The following is a 19877-nucleotide window of genomic DNA, read 5'->3' on the forward strand; positions in this document are numbered from 1 at the left end:
GCTATTTGACCATACGGCCAGAATAATAGAGTAAGATGTTATGATGCAAACAGTGGAGTAGTGATGGGAAGTTCAGCTCTTTTCAGAGAGTCGGCTGTTTTGGCTCGACTCCCAAGAAGAGTCGACTCTTTTGACTCCCGAACGGCTCTTAATTTAGGATCTTTTGTAGCCCTGTATTTTACCTTAACTTCGCAAAAAATAATGGTTAGTGTGTTGAAAACCCTTTTTGCATTCAGCGTTTTTATAAGAAGCCTTATAATAGCCTAATATTGTGCATTTATTCTGTTACAAAACCACTCTTGCTTTTGTTTAATATCTTCATCAAACTTTTTTATTGCACAAATTAACAAAAAAAACTGCAAACAAATCTGCAGAACAGAACCAGAACCAAACTCAAGCAAACAGTATAAATGTCTTCAGTACAGGTTGGCATTCAGAAAAATCAGAAACCTCAGCTTGGAGCTCATTGGGGTATGTGTGTGTTTTAATTGATTAGCTTCCTGGGGTTAGGTTTAGCATCTAAATTCCACTGGTTAGGGTTAGAATTAATGCCGAGCGTTTTATTTTAGCAAATATAACTTTGTCTATTTTACCTCTGAAAGAATGACTAATGATATTATCAGGCATGGTTGGCTGCTATGAATGACGCACATTCACCAATATGTAGCAAAAAGAATATAAATATGCTATATGCAGTTTTTATGAAGTCAATACATTATTTTCTTTTGCAAAAATTCTCATGTATAAGGAATAATTTGCCTATATCAGTGGTTCTCAACTGGTGGGTCAGGACCCAAAAATGGGTTACGAAGCTGTTTCCACAAATGTCACATATATGCTCCTGGAAATAATTGTTGGACAGATTTTTTTTCTCAGTTACTCGAAATTTTCAGTGTGAATTTCTTTGTACATTTTTAGGAAATTTTAAGTAATTTCCCCCCTCAGTTTTTGGGAGTTCTGTGGGAATTTTCCTGAAAATTTTGGTTTGTATTCTTCGGGACTTTGAAAAGAATGAATAAGCGAAAGAAATAAACCTAACTTATATCAGACATAATCAAACGACCACTGATACACCCTGGTATTTAAAATTAGATACGCAGGCATAATACGTCCATTAAATATTTTATATATATATACATTAAATATTGGCAAAATGAAATTAAATCCTACAATAAATTAGAATGTTATTGTCTACTGAGAAGAGAGTACTCTTTACCTGGTTATCTTGTGCATGTGAGAAACCTCAAACAAAGGACAATTTTAACAATGTACAGACTCAGCGACCATAAATTAGAAATTGAAACAGGTAGACATAAAGACTGGAAACCTAGTTTTATAATAGTCAGTAACTTTGTGTTTTGTTTTGTTTTTTTTTCTTTTGTAAATATTTTATTATTATCAGTTTTGTTATTGTAATTGTCATTATTATTATTTGTTTTGTTTTGTTTATGTACCCTGCTTTGGCAACAAAGGTTTTAACCATTCATGCCATTAAAGCATATTTTGAACTTTGAACGTCCATGTCCATTCAAAAGATCTGAATCTGAAAGATTTATTTTCCAAAAAGCAGGCGAGAAAACAAAAGAACAAGAAAAATCATGGCTCATGCTACTTCTCTCACTCTGGTTAAAAATAAATAAATAAATAAAATGTATAACTTTAAGCCACCCTGGTGCATGCTGGTCCTCTACCTGCCTATGTTACCCAATCACCCAGCTAAACTAAAGGAAAACTGAAATTACTAAACAAACACTAACCAAAATGAAATACTATCAACAGTAAGTCTTAGGACTTTTCACATAGTCTTTCCAGGAGGTTTCCAGGAATATTTTTTTTTAATTTTTTTAGTGGAAACACAGGATTTTTTAAAAACCTCCAGAGACTTATTAAAAAAAATTATCCATCTTGTCCCATTAATTTTCATCTTCTATGATCTTTGGGATAATTTTCAGTCTTTGTTAGTCATGTTCTGTAGTATCTGAGGTCCAAACAGCTCGATGTTTTGTTAAACTAATCTGGTTGTAAAAAGATATCAGAAATGTGGGTCACCTTTGCTTGTTAAGGAGTTGGTTGTGGGTCCTGAGAATCACTGGCTTCTATAAGTCCACTAATATTCTCTTCTGTTCTGCTGTATGACAAATTCTATATGCAAAGTTCAGGTTGTAATACAGGATGGCTGATTAATTTTTGATAATTAGAAAAAGCATTCAAGCTGTAGAATGATAATAACTAACTGACATATTTTCCTTCTAAGTGCTGTGTGTACTGAAATGTCAATGGGAATGCAAAGTTCAGGTTGTGTTACAGGAACATTGGTTAATAATTATAAGAAAGAAAACTGGAAAATGAAAGATATTTTGCCATTTCCATTATTTCTACATAAAGAAATAATTCAGAGATGTGAGCAGCATATCCTATGTCGAATATATACACTACATGACATAAATAAGTTGGATGAAGTCTCCAAGTCTTATATATTATTTAATTATTTATCAGCTTATTTGTCTGGGACAGTATAACCAGGTACATCTCAAAAAATTAGAAATATCATGAAAAAGTTCAACATTTTTTGTCCCCCCTTTTAAAAAAGTGAAACTCATATATTGACTCATTACACATAGAGTGAAATATTTCAAGCCTTTATTTCTTTAAATGTTGATGATTATGGCTTACAGATCATGAAAACCCAAAATTCAGTGTCTCAGAAAATTAGAATATTACATAAGATCAATAAAAAAGGATATTTTAAGCAGAAATGTCGGCTTCTGAAAAGTATGTTCATTTCTATGCACTCAGTACTTGGTTGGGCCTCCTTTTGCATGAATTACTGCATCAATGCGGCGTGGCATGGAGGCAATCAGCCTGTGGCACTGCTCAGGTGTAATGGAAGCCCAGGTTGCTTTGATAGCAGCCTTCAGGTCATCTGCATTGTTGGGTCTGGTGTCTCTCATCTTCCTCCGCTGCATAAGACATGCAGCGAAGTGTTCACAGATTTGCTGTTAAATATTTGGGAATCATGCCTTATCCTGGCACACTTTTTTACACAAAGCACACTAAAGATCAAAACCATACTGATTAAAATAAATAGAAATATTTTTTCATGTCCAGATTATCACAATATACATTTAATGCATGTATATAAACCTATGGACAAAACAAGCATACCAGTATGCAGCACTATGATCAATTTATCACGATTATCTTATTTTCATGATTGTGGGGAGCTAAAATTTGTAATTGAAATTAAACGAGCTTAATTGACCAGATCTACCGTTAGCTATACAGAAAAGCCTCTTTGTTAAGGTGAGTGAAGTTGCTGTTATAACTTATGGTTGTACCAGTTTCCATGGCACAGCAACGCTTTCCCCTTTCCACATCATTTAAAAAACAATGTTATATTCTGGCTACTGTTCTAGCAAACACTGGCAAAAAATGCAGTAAAACACATTGTTCTAATCATGTCTCTTTATTACATCAATTGACAGTCATTGTACAGGTCAATCTACTTTTTTTCTTGTTACACTTTAAATTAACTTTTCGATGTCTGAAAAGCTTCAAACAATTCTCTTTTATAAACCAGAAACAAAATTAAATAGAAGTAAACTGACTATGAGAGTAACCCTTATCCAAACCATGCTTTCGGGGTATGAAATCACAACCCAGGTATTAACAGTGTCCGATCTTTTCCACATCCTGATCAGCAACTCATAGACTTAATTTTTCTACAAATTACAACCAATACCAAAATTATTACAGCAGAGTTTACAGAGAGGCAACTAAGGAGGTGAATACCACCTGTTAGATGTTGTTAAAGAAAGCTTTCTGAAATAGACCCAAACTTCAGTGCAGCTATCTATCAAAGTCAGAGTAGTCTTTACCACTGAGGTCACACTTATGAGTTTAATGAGTACAGCCATGCTTGCCTGAATCTCCACTGATAGAGCAGCAGTGGGACACACACACAAAATGAATAAAGGCACAATATGTGAATTCCACCACCAGGAGGCTCTCGATCAAAACAATAACAAAAGCTGCAGCACAGCTCTGTCCAACTCTCCTTAAGCATATTTACTAAATATTTAATTTCATTGTTAAATTTTCCTTATAGAGGGAGAAAAGCTGTTAAAACTGCCTTTCTTGTTTGCACTGTGAGCTACTCAAAAAACATTCAAGGATTGGCACTTTCAACCGCTTTTCTCCCTCATATGTGCATTTCATCTACGAAACCAAACCGGTGGTTTATGGTTTAGCAAATATGGATTTTCTTGAATAGAGTAGAGGTGGGAGTACTAATAGGGCGTCTGGTCTCTACTAGACTTAAAAATGCCTTGTAGGGCCACAACGTTACAAGGATTGAGCGATGGGTGAACTCCCTGTGATGCGGGTGTCGGAATGATATTATGTTTAAACTTCTCATCCAACCACAATCAAATTCACTCTATCCGGATGACGCGATTTATCTGGATAGGTTTTTGGGTTCTTTATTTGTGTTTTTTTTTTTGAACGATGCCAAGCCAGAATAAAAAAGAGGTGAAATGAAATAGGAGTAACGAGGCTATTTTTAAAATGTAAGGAGTAGAAAGTACAGATAATTGCTTGAAAATGTAAGGAGTAGAATTAAAGAGTTGGCTGAAAAATAATTACTCCAGTAAAGTATAGATACCCAAAATTTCTACTAAAGTAAGGTAACGAAGTATTTGTACTTAGTAACTTGACACCCCTGCTAACAACTGACAGAAGAGAAAAAACGTGGTCGATCTCAAGTAACAGCAAAAATGTGATTGAGATACAGCAACAGAAAGACAGTTTCAGAAAGACAGCTGTTCTCACTTTGTTATGTAGCAGTCTATACTATTTAAACAAACAAATCATGTCTATCAAGGTAGATAACAACCACCAGAACAGGGCATGTCCTATTACAACTATAAAAATGAAGAATTTCTCTAACTTTAGAAACGGCTGCAAATACTTAGCACAATGTAAGAGCTCAACAAAAACATATGCAGTACTGTGCAGATTTTTAAGGTATTTTGGGGCCTAATTTTGAGGCTGAAGTGAGGCATATACGTGGCACGAGGGCATCATTGGGCAGAAAAGAGGACTGACACAATCCTGGTCATACTCTGGATGTTCTTGCATATTGCCAGGGGCATGGGAAAATAATCTATTGAAAAATAACAAAGTCCTGGTCCTAGTCATGCCGTTGAGGTCCCAAGGGACTGAAAACTGCTGGCGGTCTCTAGGTGTATTCCAAGGTGTGAACAGGCCCAGACAAAAGGGATGTTATCGAGCTTGACCTTGGCTGCTGAGCAACACAAGTAGGTGAATCCTGAGTGCAACATGTCTAAAACCTACGCACATTGCTGCATATAACATAGCAGAAGTCATGTTCTAATAAATTTGAGCATTGTAGTGCAAATATCCTACATATTTTACCTTTAAGTATTTAATCTACACAACACAAGAGGCTGCCATTATAGTTAATGGGAAAAGCTAACAACAATCCTGACTCTCATGCATAGCACCACAAATGAATCAATGCTTGAACAAAGAAAACAATCAGGTCAGGAAAAGCAAGCAACCACACAGCAACCTGTTTTTAATTGCTTAAATGAAACAAGATAGTCTGGCTGTCTGATAGTCTGTAGAGCACTACTGTGAGACGCTGCATCAGTCGATACAGAAATACACACTAACAAAAAATTTCAAAATAAAATTTCAATATTTGAAAAAAAAGAGTCCTCCATTAGAACACTATCATAGCTAGCATTGCTAAGGCTAAAGCTATCGAAGCTACATAACTAGCACAAAGCTAACAGCCAAAGCTAACAAAGCTTAGGTGAACAACTTTGCATAACTACCTCTAAAATAAGTTTTTTAAAAAGGTCAAAGGGTTCAAAATCTGACATTTTTTCTGTGTTAATGATGAAGTGTTGCTCAGTGTGTGATGTTTACCATGTGTTGTTTCATGGAGGTAACTGCCAGATGTACATGAAAAAAGTTAATTAATTAAACATCTGTCACTTCTGTCTAGACAGAGGCAGCATCCCACAGTAGTGGTCTGCAAGAGGGGGAACTGACACTGATGAGGGCTGTAGTCCTCCAAAAGTTTAACTATATTCACTGAGAAGTCTGTGAGCGTCAAGAAGACAGTTGACACTGGGGACATTTTTCCACTTAGCTGTGGAGCACTGAACTGCACTTTTTTTAATATTAGATGTGCTTAAGCTATTTCTAACAACGTGCCTAACGAAGTGACTGTTAAAGCAGACGTTCAGTGGCCACTTAAGAAACAGCAGGTTCAGGCAGTTCCACATTCAGGTTCGTTGCTTAGCTGTGGCGGTAACGGCGCAGTAACATTGCAGTTACCACCACTATTATGGGTAGGCCTGCTACTGCTATTACTTTCACAATCTTCTGCTTGACATGTTTCTTCTGAGTCTCCTTTTCCGCAGCCTTCCTTGCTTCTTCTTCTTCTCTCATCCACAGCCCATACTTCCCCTCCTCCAGCTCATTCTCCCTGTGTTGCTCCTCCAGCCGTCTCTCCTCATGCCTGATCTCAGCATCTCTCTCTGTCAGGATGCTCTCCTGCTTTTCCCTGATCTTCCTCTCCTCTTCAGGATACATTTTTGTGCTGTAATAGTTGTTTCCATTCAGGGCCACCATGGTCTGGATCTTCTCTATGAGCTTCGTCACCTGAGTCTGGTCTTGTTCGTCTTTGTTGTTGAAGACGTGGAAGCCGCCGCTACACTTGCGTATGAAGTCGCGGAAGGCCTCGTCGCTCTCAGAAACCACAGAGTTGATTGTTTTTCCTTTCAAGCGATCACCATGGGTGAACAGCACAATGGTGTGATCCCAAACTTTTGGGCCAAACTTTGACTCGATCAGCGTCTGGGTGTCTTGATCTTCCTGGGTCATCCGTCCAACAGGGACTACAAACACGAAGGCGTGAGGTCCTGGCTCTGTGAGTTTGACACGCTTGAGTATGTCTCGAACGATTTGATCCTTACGATCAGGCTCAAAAAAGCCGGGTGTGTCGATGACAATGACAGGAACATCTTCTTTAGCATTCTCATCTACAGGCACATCTTTCACCATCCCCTCGCTTTTCTTACAGTGTTGAGTGGCTCTCACTACCCTCATGTCTGATTTAAACTCAACTCTTCCAAGGATGGTGTTCCCACTTGAGCTTTTGCCGGCCCCACTCTTTCCGAGAAGCATAATCCTCAGGGGCTCTGTGAAATCAAACATCAGAAACACTTTACTTAACAAAATACTGCTTTAGTGAAGTTCCTCGGCAAATAATTTCACCTCAGATTAAACAACTATATAAGTATGTTTGGTCTGCTAGTCAGAAAAACGCCCAGAAAACTGAAAAAACTGGGCACTATCTATTTGCCACAGTGTAACAGCAGCAGTAGATAACCAGTGTGAAGATGGTTTACAGAATGTGGCTAATCATAGCTGCTCTAGCACCACTGTTTTTTATTTCTCTGCTTGTTAACATTCCTGTGCAGAATATCTCCACAAATACTTCACTTAGATGGGAATATAACCTGTCATAGCCTACATACAACTTTATCCCTGTTTTCTTGATCAAAATGATCCTAAATTGTGCTGTTACTACTTAGTACTACCTCCCTGCCATAATGCTTTTTCATCTGATGTAAACAACAGTGAATGGATAACACTGATGGCACCCCCTGGAAATAGCACGGTTTAGTACTTTTTGGAAGAAAACCTCTTGACATGCCCATAATCATGCATAACTTGTGTCCTGAGAGCCAAATCATAAAACATGTTTTTTAACCAGGCTAAATTCCAGGAACTGCAGTTTTCTTCCACCTCTCCCGGCTTCATTTTTCAACCACACAGTTTCTGCTTGGTTACGTGTCAGGTCAACTCTTAGTCATCAACTTCTCTTTAAAACTTGCTTTCCTGTCAGACCTGCTTAACAGTCTGTAATAATTTAGAGGTTAATGAGGGTGACTCAGGCCTTGTGTTTATTTGCATGTGAAGCAAGAAAGTGAGGATGGTGGCTTGCAGTAATTTGGATATTCTTTGACAATGAAAAATAAATGACTTGTAATATTTCCTATTTTAAAAGCAAAAACAGTCTTTTTAAATTAATATTTTTCCGGACCTATAATCAATTAACATAAGAAACCTTTAATGGAAGACTTTTAAGTAAACTTGTGTGTTATGGCATATTGTTTTTTTCTGGTAGATGTTTTAGTCTCACATACACAAAACTTAAAACAATGTTAGAGAGAAAAACGTCTTTGCTAACAGCCCAAAATGCTTCCTTTACACTAGACTCTAGTAACCTTGCAAAGCAGATGGATATGCCCATTTACCGTTTCATTTTTCACTGGCGAATCGATCTTGTTAAGCTCCCGTCTGAACCGTTTGGGCCCGGTTAGAAAGTGACAGGACCAATCGGCGACGAGGGACAGTGCTTTCAGGCACGGCAGAGTGACGTAAGCAAGCAGCAGCAAGAGGGGGTACAGTTATGGCGGAAGAGCTTAGCATGGATGCTGTTAAAGCACCAGTTTTATCAGAACTTGACAACAATTCTTTGTTAAAAGAAGAACAAAGAACAGCAGTGAGTTGTTTTCTTTTCAAAACAGCAAAAGTCGAGTACTTACATGACTATAGTCGCCATGTTTCGCGTTATTCCTTGTAGCTGCGCACGCGCAGCTTGATAGCTGCTACATCACGTTTTGTTGCTCTTATTGGCCTGTAGAGATGTGACAGACAGAACGTTCACCCAATCATACTTCAAGTTTTTTTCAAAGCCTTTGCCTTTTCTCAAACGTTTCCTATTGAAGCTTTCCCAGATGGAGGTGTTCACACATCCATCTGACGTGTCAGGTTAAGCCTCAAGTGCATTGGCTCCCAACCTGGGGTCTGGACACCCTTTAGGGAGGTGCAAAGATCTCTGGGGGGGGGTGCAGGGCTCTAACCTTGTCATAATTAGAAGTACAAATATTATTAAATACCATGATTAAAAACATGTATGAAAGCATATTAAGGCCACCCTAAACGAGAAAAAATTAAAGATAATCTGTGTTTTTTAAGAAAAAATTAAGAACAATAAATTTGAGAAAATAATGTTTTATATTTACAAGATCCAAACTCATAATTCCAGGGTTTAAAAAGTCATATATTATTGTGGAAAAAAACCTAAAACTTCCAAGTTTCAAAAGTCATATATTTTGATATTACAAAGTCAAAATTTCACATTTTTAAAGTCAGACATTTTTTTTTAACATTGTAAAGTCAAAAATGTATATGAAACCAAACTGAAAGCAGTTGTGGGTTACCCCGGTTTACAGAAATGTCTCTGCCTGCCAAATAATAATGATAATGTGATGATTCTGGGCTAAAATCACAAGTATTTCCTTATTAAACAGTCCCAGTAAGAAGTATCATTTTATTAAGGTATCAACTGTAAGACATACAAGAAAAACAGCTTCATTTGGTCCGATTTTCTTCCCCACATTTGGCTATTTTCAACTTTGTAATATCAAAAATTCAAAGTTTTGGTACATGTAAATTTGTGACTTTGTGACGTGGAAGCTTGAGGTTTTTTTTTCCTAAACTAACAGGACTTTATTCCTATAAAACATTTAATATCACAGTCTCCTCTGACCTCAGACATACGACTTATAAATGCTCCGCATCAATCGTCTCAGTGAAATGACTCCTCTGACCAGTCTGTTACACAGTTAACTCCCTCCAATCTGTGCGCTGTGGAGGGAGTTAACTCTCACAGCGAGTCTCAGCTGTGCCCTCATTATTGTTATTAATAGTATTTAACATAGAATGAATATAAAGTCGGTCCTTCCTCTGGCTGGCGGCACTGACCCCCTCACTGTGGGTAAAATTACGAACGAGGAGAGAGAGAGAGAGAGAGAGAGAGAGAGAGAGAAACCTCCTTTTATCATCCGCTCCCATACATATCACTGTCCATCAAAGGACAGGAATAAACACACTGCAGATTGTCGCAAAGCTAATGTTTTTAGAATGTGCTAAATTTATCTGCAAAATCGTGTCGCTCCTGATGTGCATAGAAACAAGCTACAAAATTCGCCTCTGAATTACTCGCATTTTCATGCCGTTTATTCGAGTCGCCGGATCTATGTGTAAAGGCCTCTGAATAATTTATAAATAATAAACTTATACCAGAAATACGGACTCAAAGATTTAAGCAGTAGGCCGAACAGTTTTCATACTTCTCTCCAGATCCCCCTGGTGTGGGATGGGTAAGTCTTCCATGGCAAAGGTTGAACTATAGTCTGATAGCTAAAGCAGCCTGCTAAAAACACTTTATGTGTAAAAATGTAAAAGTATTCTTCGACTGAGTGACAGAAGTGTTCTTGTTCTGACCAGCTTCTCCTCTTTGTGCTGCTCTTCCAACTGAAAGTGAAAGACTCAGGGAGTCCGAAACAAACACAGCCTCTCTCTCAGACAGGTTACACAAGTTAAAACAATGCTCTCAATATTAATATATGCATCCTAAAATAATTTTTGTTTGAATAAATTCATACTACATATTGCCAACTTAGTGAAGGGAAATGATGCATATATGGAAATTTCTGAACAGACTCTGATCCTCTGTTCATGAACACTACCATCACATGTACAGTGAAAATTAAGGACAAAATGTAAAGAGAAGGCACTTCTCGACACTCATCCAAGTGTATCAAACTTTAATTGTTGAACAGCGACATCTAGCGACCAATAGATGTAGGCCTAACTGATTATAAAGAAGTGGCTCCAGTGTGGGTCTAAGACTGGACAACAGTATCAAATATGAACTAAGTGTAACGCACTGTAAAAGCTAATACATAATTTCTTGTTAGCTCTTTTATGAGGTTAAGTTAAAATAGTCTTGTCTAGAAAAGAGTAAATTCATATTAGAAATACATTTAGTTCAAAAATATTTCAGCTAAAGACTGTTGAAAATAGCATTACTGTGATATTTATATTTTGTCTGTGAAGGAAAAATGCTTCTGCCTTCCCTTTAAGAAAAAGACACTGCCCCTTTAAGAGATGTACACAGTTTAAAGTCTAAACTTAACGTGTGTAAAAGAAAAAAAAAACAGGTGGATGCATGTTTTGGCAGCATATGCATCCATTAGCCTAACTTTGAGTCCTGTTTTGTTTTGTTTTTTTTTAGTTACAGAATTGGAGATGAAAGGTCAAAACTATGACATAAAAAGTATAACTATTAGTTAAAAGACATCACTTTTAGATAAGTTACAATCCTGAGATAAAAATTCAAAATTATCAGATATAAAGTCATATTTATACCATTAAAAGTCTAAATTATGACAGTCATAGTTCTTGGATAAAAAGTCACATTTATACCATTAAAAGTCTAAATTCTGTTTTTTTATTCATAATATTAAGAATCTTAATTATGATGGTCATAAAGGCATAGACATGCAGAATAATGACCATGACTAAAGATAACAATAAAGAGCAGTAAGTGAAATAACTGAGAACAAAGAAAAAAAAAAAAAACATAAACCATACAACTGTTAACAGATTTGCTGTCAATTATTTGGAAATTATGCCTCATCCTATTTCAAGCACAGGTATTTTCAACCATTTTTGCACAAAGCACACCTAAGATCAGTACAAAATATCAATGAAAACCACAATGATTAAAATAAAATGAATAAAAAGAAAGATTTTCTTTCATACCCAGATTATCACAATATACGCTGAATGCATGTATAAACCTATGGACAAAACAAGCATACTATTATGTGGCACTGTAATCATTTAATCACAATTATCTTGTTTTCATGATTTTGGGAAGCTTAAAGTTGTAATTGAAATTAAACGTGCTTAATTGACCAGCTCTACCCTTTTCTATACAGAGTAACCTCTTGTTAAAGTGAGTAAAGTTGTTGTTATAACTTGGCATGGCATACCAACGCTTTCCCTTTTCCAAATCATAAAAAAAAAACAATGTCATATTCTGGCTACTGTTCTAGCAAACAGTGGCCAAAAAAAGCAGCACAAACACACTGTTGTAATCGCGTCTCTTTATTAAGTCCACTAACAGTTATTGTACAGGCCAATCTACTATTTTTCTTGTTACACTTTTAATTAACTTTCCCATCTCTGAACAGCTTCAAACAATTCTCTTTTATAAACCATAACCAAAATTAAATATAAGTAAATTGACTGAGAGTAAATTAACTTAGGTTAGTGAAACACAAGACATTACAGTTGCTTGAAGTCCAAGAAAACCAGGTCAGGTATGGAGGTCCTGTTTACCAAGATTGAACCAAACCATGCTTTCAGGGTATAAAATCACAACCCAGGTATTAACAGTGTCTGATCTTTTCCACATCCTGATCAGCAACTCATAGACTTAATTATTCTACAAATTACAACCAATATCAAAATTATTACAGCAGAGTTTACAGAGAGGCAACTAAGGAGGTGAATACCGCCTGTTAGATGCTGTTAAAGAAAGCTTTCTGAAACAGACCCAAACTTCAGTGCAACTATCTATCAAAGTCAGAGTAGGCTTTACCACTGAGGTCACACTTATGAGTTTAATGAGTACAGCCATGCTTGCCTGAATCTCCACTGATAAAGCAGGAGGTGATACACATATAAAAAAAATAAAATAAAATAAATGCACAATATGTAAATTCCACCACCAGGAGGCTCTCGATCAAAACAATAACAAAAGATGCAGCACAGCTGTGTCCAACTCTCCTCAAAACATATTTACTGGCGCGTCAAGTGGTTAAGGCACACGCCATATACGCAGGCGACCCGGGTTCAAATCCGGCCCATGGCACTATTTCCTGCATGTCTCTCCCCGCTCTTCTCCCCGTTTCCAATTCTATCCACTTTCCTATCTAATAAAGGCAAAAAAGGCCAAAAATAAATCTTTAAAAAAAAAAAAAACATATTTACTGAATATTTTGTTTCATTGTTAAATTTCCCTTACAGAAGGAGAAAAGCTGTTAAAACTGCCTTTCTTGTTTGCACTGTGAGCTACTCAAAAAACATTCAAGGATTGGCACTTTTAACCGCTTTTCTCCCTCATATGTGCATTTCATCTATGAAATCAAACCGGTGGTTTATGGTTTAGCAAATATGGATTTTCTTGAATAGAGTAGAGGTGGGAGTACTAATAGGGCGTCTGGTCTCTACCAGACCTAAAAATGCCTTGTGGGGCCACAACGTTACAGGGATTGAGGGATGGGTGGTCTATCCCAAGTAACAGCAAAAATATGATTGAGATACAGCAACAGAAAGACCATTTCCACTAGCTGTTCCCACTTTGTTATGTAGCAGTCTATACTATTCACACAAACCATGTCTGTCAAGGTAGGTAACAGCCACCAGAACAGGGCACGTCCTATTACAACTATAAAAATGAAGAATTTTTCTGACTTTAGAAATTGCTGCAAATACTTAGCGCAATGTAATAGCTCAACAAAAACATATACAGTACTGTGCAGATTTTTAAGGCATTTTTGAGGCTGAAGTGAGGCATAGATGTGGCAAGTGAGCTGCCTGAGGGCACCATTGGGCAGGAAGGTGAACTGACACAACCCTGATTGTGATCTGAATTTCTTGCATATTGCCAGGGGCATGGGAAAATAATCTGTAGAAAAATAACAAAGTCCACACCTTTAGGGTGGAATAAGGGGTGGATGTGGCAAGTGAGCACGGCCAAGGGTACTGTCTGAGCCGGTAGTAGAGTTACCACAAGCCCCTGGTTGTGCTGCTGGGATACCAAGGGCCTGAAGACCACTGTTTTTTTTCCCAGTATTACCTATGTAGGATAGTTCTGTAACCTACATAGGTAACTTTGCTACATTGGCATCGACTTCATTTGCTAAAGCTCACATTGCTTAAAGGGATACTTCAACTTCAGCGTGGTGAATGTACAGGTCACAACTTGTCCACGAGAGCGTTTTGGAGTTGTTGGATTGTGTATTTGATTAGTTTGATGAGGGAAAGCCGGAATACCGTCTGCTTACATTGAGTTGGCACAGCAGGTCCAAACTCGGCAGCGCCGATCCAAAAATAGCTTGCACCGACAACTAAAGGTAACAAACCTATTACTAAGACTATAGGAATTATGGCAATGGGCGAATTTACCAAAATGTTGAAGTATCCCTTTAAGTGTAAGTAGCTACATTGGCTTATCTAGTGACATTAACTATGTAGCCACTTTAGCTTTAACTAAAGCTAACAAAGCAAAAGCAAGCCACAATGTTGTTACTTATGGAGGATAGATTTGTTCGCTAACTCTGCTACATTAGCATTGGCTACATTTTTTAAGCTCGCATTGCTTAAGTTTAAGTAGCTACATTGTCTTACCTAGTAACATTAACTATGTAGCTATGTTAGCTTAAGCTGAAGCTAACAAAGCAAAAAACAATGTAGTTACCTATGTAGGTTAGCTATGTAGCCTACATAGGTAACTTAGCTATGACAGTATTGGCTTCATCTGCAAAAACTCACAGTGCTTAAGTTAAAAGTTGCTACATTGACTTACCTAGTAACATCAACTATGTAGCTACATTAGCTTTAGCTAAAGCTAACAAAGCAACAGTGGACATCTAATTGCATACCTACTAGGCCTTTACATAATTTAATCCCAGGTTAGACCTCTGACCTGTACTGTTTTATTGATGAAATTCTGCTTAGACTGCGATGTCTACAGCATTGTTATTTGATGAATGTGACTGCCAGAATTTGTTTATGAATTAAGTTGATTAGTTTTTAAATGTACAGATGCATACAGATGTGACATCCTACTGTGTAAGTCTGTAAGATGGGGCATATGAGATCTGTGATTTGCAGATGAAACTTGGCAAAAGGCACTTCTAATTTCCTCAACAGTGACAGTTAGGTCTGCTTTTAATTTCTCTGTTTTTTAACACATTTTTTACCAAGAAGACATAAAATCAATGTAAAGGAATCTTATCAAGTTTAACATGTTTATACTAGGAGTTTGCAGCCTTGAAGAGATAAGTACAATTAACTTCTCTTCTAGCATTGTTGTTAAGAAGACTGAGTTCATTAGTCTCGCCCCCCTGATTTTAATTGGTCAGAAAGTGAGGAATGACACTGATGAGGGCTGTAGTCCTCCAAAAGTTAAACTATTTTCACTGAGAAGTCTGTGAGCGTCAAGAAGACAGTTGACACTGGGGACATTTTCCCACTTATCTGTGAAATACTGAACAGCATTGTTTTTTGTTTGTTTTTTATCAGATGGGCTTAAGCTATTTCTAACAACGTGCCTAATGAAGTGACTGTTGTGTTCAGTGGCCACTTAAGAAACATCAGGTTTAGGCAGTTCCACATTCAGCGTCATTGCTTAGCTCTGGGGGTTGACACTTCTTGTGGGGGGCTACTGCCCATTAACACTGCAATTATCACCAGTATTATGGATACTATAACTATCAGAATCTTCTTCTCTAAATGTTTCTTCTGAGTCTCCTTTTCTGCAGCCTTCCTTGCTTCTTCTTCTTCTCTCATCCACAGCCTACACTTTCTTTCCTCCAGCTCATTCTCCCTGTGTTGCTCCTCCAGCCGTCTCTCCTCACGCCTGATCTCAGCATCTCTCTCTGCCAGGATGCTCTCCTGCCTTTCCCTGATCTTCCTCTCCTCTTCAGGATACATGTTTGTGCTGTAATACTTGTTTCCATTCAGGGCCACCATGGTCTGGATCTTCTCTATGAGCTTCGTCACCTGAGTCTGGTCTTGTTCGTCTTTGTTGTTGAAGACGTGGAAGCCGCCACTACATTTGCGTATGAAGTCGCGGAAGGCCTCGTCACTCTCAGAAACCACAGTGTTGATTGTTTTTCCTTCCAAGCGATCACCATGGGTGAACAGCACAATGGTGTAGTCCCAAACTTTTGGGCCAAACTTTGACTCGATCAGCATCTGGGTGTCTTGATCTTCCTGGGTCATCCGTCCAACAGGGACTACAAACACGAAGGCGTGAGGTCCTGGCTCTGTGAGTTTGACACGCTTGAGTATGTCTCGAACGATTTGGTCCTTACGTTTAAGCTCAAAAAAGCCGGGTGTGTCGATGACAACGACAGGAACATCTTCTTTAACGTTCTCATCTATAGGCACATCTTTCACCACCCCTTCACCTTTCTCGCAGTGTTTAGTGACTCTCACTACCCTCATGTCTGATTTAAACTCAACTCTTCCAAGGATGGTGTTCCCACTTGAGCTCTTGCCGGCCCCACTCTTTCCGAGAAGCATAATCCTCAGGGGCTCTGTGAAATCAAAAGGTAAGAAACACTTTACTTAACAAAATACTGCTTTCGTGAAGTTCCTCAGCAAACAATTTCACCTTAGATTAAATAGTTTATAAGTATGTTTGGTCTGCTAGTCGAAGAAATGCTCAGAAAACAGAAATACTGGGCACTATTTATTTGCCACAGTGTGATAGCAGCAGTAGATAACCAGTGTGAAGATGGTTTACAGAATGTGGCTAATCATAGCCGCTCTCGCACCACTGTTTTTTATTTCTATGTATTTTCCCCATTTTAAAAGTAAAAACAGTCAGTTTTTAATTAAAATGTTTCCTGACCTATATCAATTATCATAAGAAACCTTTAATGGAAGACTTTTGGGTAAACTTGTGTGTTATAGCATATTGTTTTTTTTTTCTGGTAAATGTTTTAGTTTCACAAACACAAAGCCTATAACGATGTTATTAACTTAGAAAAACGTCTTTGCTAACTGCTTATAACGCTTCCTTTACACTACACTCTATAATTAAATATTCTTTAATACTATGATTAGAAAAACGATGTATGAAAGTGTATTAGGGCCAACCTAAAAGATAAAACATGAAAGATAGTCTGTTGTTTTCTTAAGAAAAAAAATATTGAGAAAAATTGATTTGAGAAAATAATGTTTATATTTACAAAATCCAAACTCAGAATTCCAGGTTTAAAAAGTCATACATTTATGTTAAAAAAAACTTAAAATTTCCAAGTTTCAAAAATCATATATTTTGATATAATAAAGTCAAAATTTCACACTTAGAGTTGATTCCTTAATAAAATGATACTTGTTACTTGGACCGTTTAATAAGAAAATACTTGTGATTTTAGCCCAGAATGATCACATCGTCTTTATTATCTGGACAAAGAAGAGACATTTCTGTAAACTAGGGTAAGGGTCGTATAATTTTATGACTGTAACTGAAACAAACTCAAGTCTGCAAAAATTTTGACTTTATATCAAAATCAAATCAAAAGTCAGACATGTTTTTACATTGTAAAGTCAAAAATTTATACAAAACCAAACTGAAAGCAGTTGTGGGTTACCCTAGTTTAAAGAAATGTCTCTTCTTTGTCCAGATAATAATGATGATGTGATAATTCTAGGCTAAAATCACAAGGAAAAGTATTTCCTTATTAAAAAGTATTTCCTTATTAAACAGTCCAAGGAAAAAATTTCATTTCATTAAGGTCTCAACTCTCAGACATGCAAGGAAAACAGCTTCATCTGGTCCGATTTTCCTCCACACATTTGGCTATTTTCAACTTTGTAATGTTAAAAATTCAAAGTTTTGGTACACGTAAATCTGCGACTTTATGAAGTTCAACTTTTTTTTATTATTATTTTAGATTTCTTAAACTTGAACATTTCGATTTTATTTTCTCTCAAATTAACATATCCTCACTAGTTTTAGAGGTCATATTGTAATAATGGGGGGCTGAGGTGAAAAGGTTGGGAACAACTGCACTTTGCTCAAACTTTTTAAAGACCTTAAACGACTGGCGACAATTTGACATCCTCTCACATCTAAAGATAGTTTGTCACAGAAAAAAAAACCAAAATGATATTTTAAAATCATTTACACAGAGCAGAAACAGAAGAAAAGTGAGAAACCGAAGAGATTCTGCAAGTTACTGCAACAACCGAAGAACTATCCCGGATACACTTCAGAATAAAAGTACACATTTCAGATAAAAGTACAGTATGAAAACGCGGGTTGTCACAGCACAGAAACACACTGTTGGGGCTTTTGCTTTGAAAACTCCAATGGAGGTTTACAGTACTTGTAAAATCAGCCTGGCATAAATTGACAGAAAACAACTAGCAGCGTTGAGAGAGCTGACTGCAGCAGCTCTGTTAGACAGGTGTCAGTATCTCTAGAGCTATGAGAGGAGATTCAGCGGCTTTAGGCAGAGCTCCTATGCTTTGAAAAGTTAAAACGATAATGCACAACACTGGCTCCCATTGGTTGTTGATGACGTTCGCGTCACTGAAAACACATTAAGACTAATGAATTTTATAACCATCTTAAACCTAACAACAGGGTTCCTAGGAGCGGCCTATAACTTTAACAAAACTCTCGTGCCATTTCTCCGACTTCAGAGTTTTGTCTGACTTTGAAGGCCAACATGAGCTAACAGTGTGCTCTGTTTCCTTTATTTCCTGCCCCAACCCTGCTGCTGCTGAGCTGCCTATAAAACACGTATATTTAAAACTCCTGTCATGGAGGCAGTCACTGATTAAACAAAAGCTGGTTAAAGGCTCAGCTAATTCTAAACAATATGAAGGAATCTAAACCAGACAGACAGACTCAAAGATTTAAGCAGTAGGCCGAACAGTTTTCATACTTACCTCTCTCCAGATCCTCCTGGTGTGGGATGGGCAAGTCTTCCATGGCAAAGGTTGAACTATTGTCTGATAACTAAAGAAGCCTGCTAAAATCACTTTATGCGTAAAAGTGTAAAAGTATTCTTCGACTGAGTGCGACAGAAGTGTTCTTGTTCTGCAGCTTCCCCTCGTTGTGCTGCTCTTCAAACCGAAAGTAAAAGACTGTTTTTTTTTTTTTGGTTTACACTTGCCTCTCGGTCAGCAAGTTCAAACAAGCTGTCCAGGAACAAAATGTACATACAGGTAATATATATTTATCCTAAAATTGTATTTGTTTGAATAAATTCATACTACATCTTGCCAACTTAGTGAAGGGAAATGCATATATGGAACTTTTGACCAGACCCTGATACTCTGTTTATGAACACTATAAGGGCAAAATGTGAAGAGAAGGCACTTCTCGACACTAATCCAAGTGTACCAAACTTTAATTGTTGAACAGCGCCATCTAGCGACCAATAGATGTAACTGATTTCAAAGAAGTCAAGTGGATCCAGTGTGGGTCTTAGGGTGGACAACAGCACAAAAATATGAACTGATAGGCATTGTAAAAGCGAATATATAATTTCTCGTTTACCCTTATACTAGTGTGTTAAGTTAAAATAATCTTAATCTTCATATTTGAAATACATTTAGTTAAAGATATTTCAGCTAAAGTCAGTTAAAAATAGCATTACTGTGATATTTATATTTTGTGAAGGAAAAATTGTTTCTGCCTTCCCTTTCTGAAAAAGGACACAGCCCCTTTAAGAGATGGAAACAGAGAAAGTGATTCTGTAAAGGAGAGCTGTAGCTACAGCAGTAGCTTGTGCTGAACTTTGGGTTTTGTTAATAAAAGTTGCAAAAAGTGTCCTGGAGAATTCATCTAAATGGTGCAACATAAGCCTTTATTAACCTTTAAGTGTGTTAAAGAAAAAAATAAAAGGTTGCTGCACGTTTTGGCAGCATATGCAGTGATAAGCCAAACTTTGAGTCCCATTTTTTTGTCACAGAATTGGAGATAAAAGGTGAAAACTATGACATAAAAAGTCACAACTACTATTTAGAAGGCATAACTTTGAGATAACAAGTTATATACCTGAGATAAAAAGTTATATTTATACCATTAAAAGTCTAAATTATGACAGTTATATTCTGAGATAAGAAGACATTACCAGATAAAAAGTTATATTTATACCATCAAAAGT

The 19877-nt window shown here is 37.1% G+C and overlaps 1 protein-coding gene across 1 annotated transcript; it reads right to left on the reverse strand.

Moving 5' to 3' along the window:
- Positions 1–4635: 4635 nt before the first annotated feature.
- LOC121529566 (GTPase IMAP family member 9-like) lies at positions 4636–19138 on the reverse strand. The gene is made up of 4 exons (XM_041817504.1): positions 19131–19138; positions 18655–18690; positions 16213–16286; positions 4636–7235 (listed from the first exon to the last, which is right to left on the reverse strand). Exons 1-4 carry the CDS (start codon positions 19136–19138, stop codon positions 6331–6333), a joined length of 1023 nt encoding a protein of 340 aa, XP_041673438.1. The 3' UTR covers positions 4636–6330.
- Positions 19139–19877: the final 739 nt, after the last annotated feature.

The sequence above is a fragment of the Cheilinus undulatus genome, linkage group 21, assembly GCF_018320785.1.
Source record: "Cheilinus undulatus linkage group 21, ASM1832078v1, whole genome shotgun sequence".
NCBI lineage: Eukaryota > Metazoa > Chordata > Actinopteri > Labriformes > Labridae > Cheilinus > Cheilinus undulatus.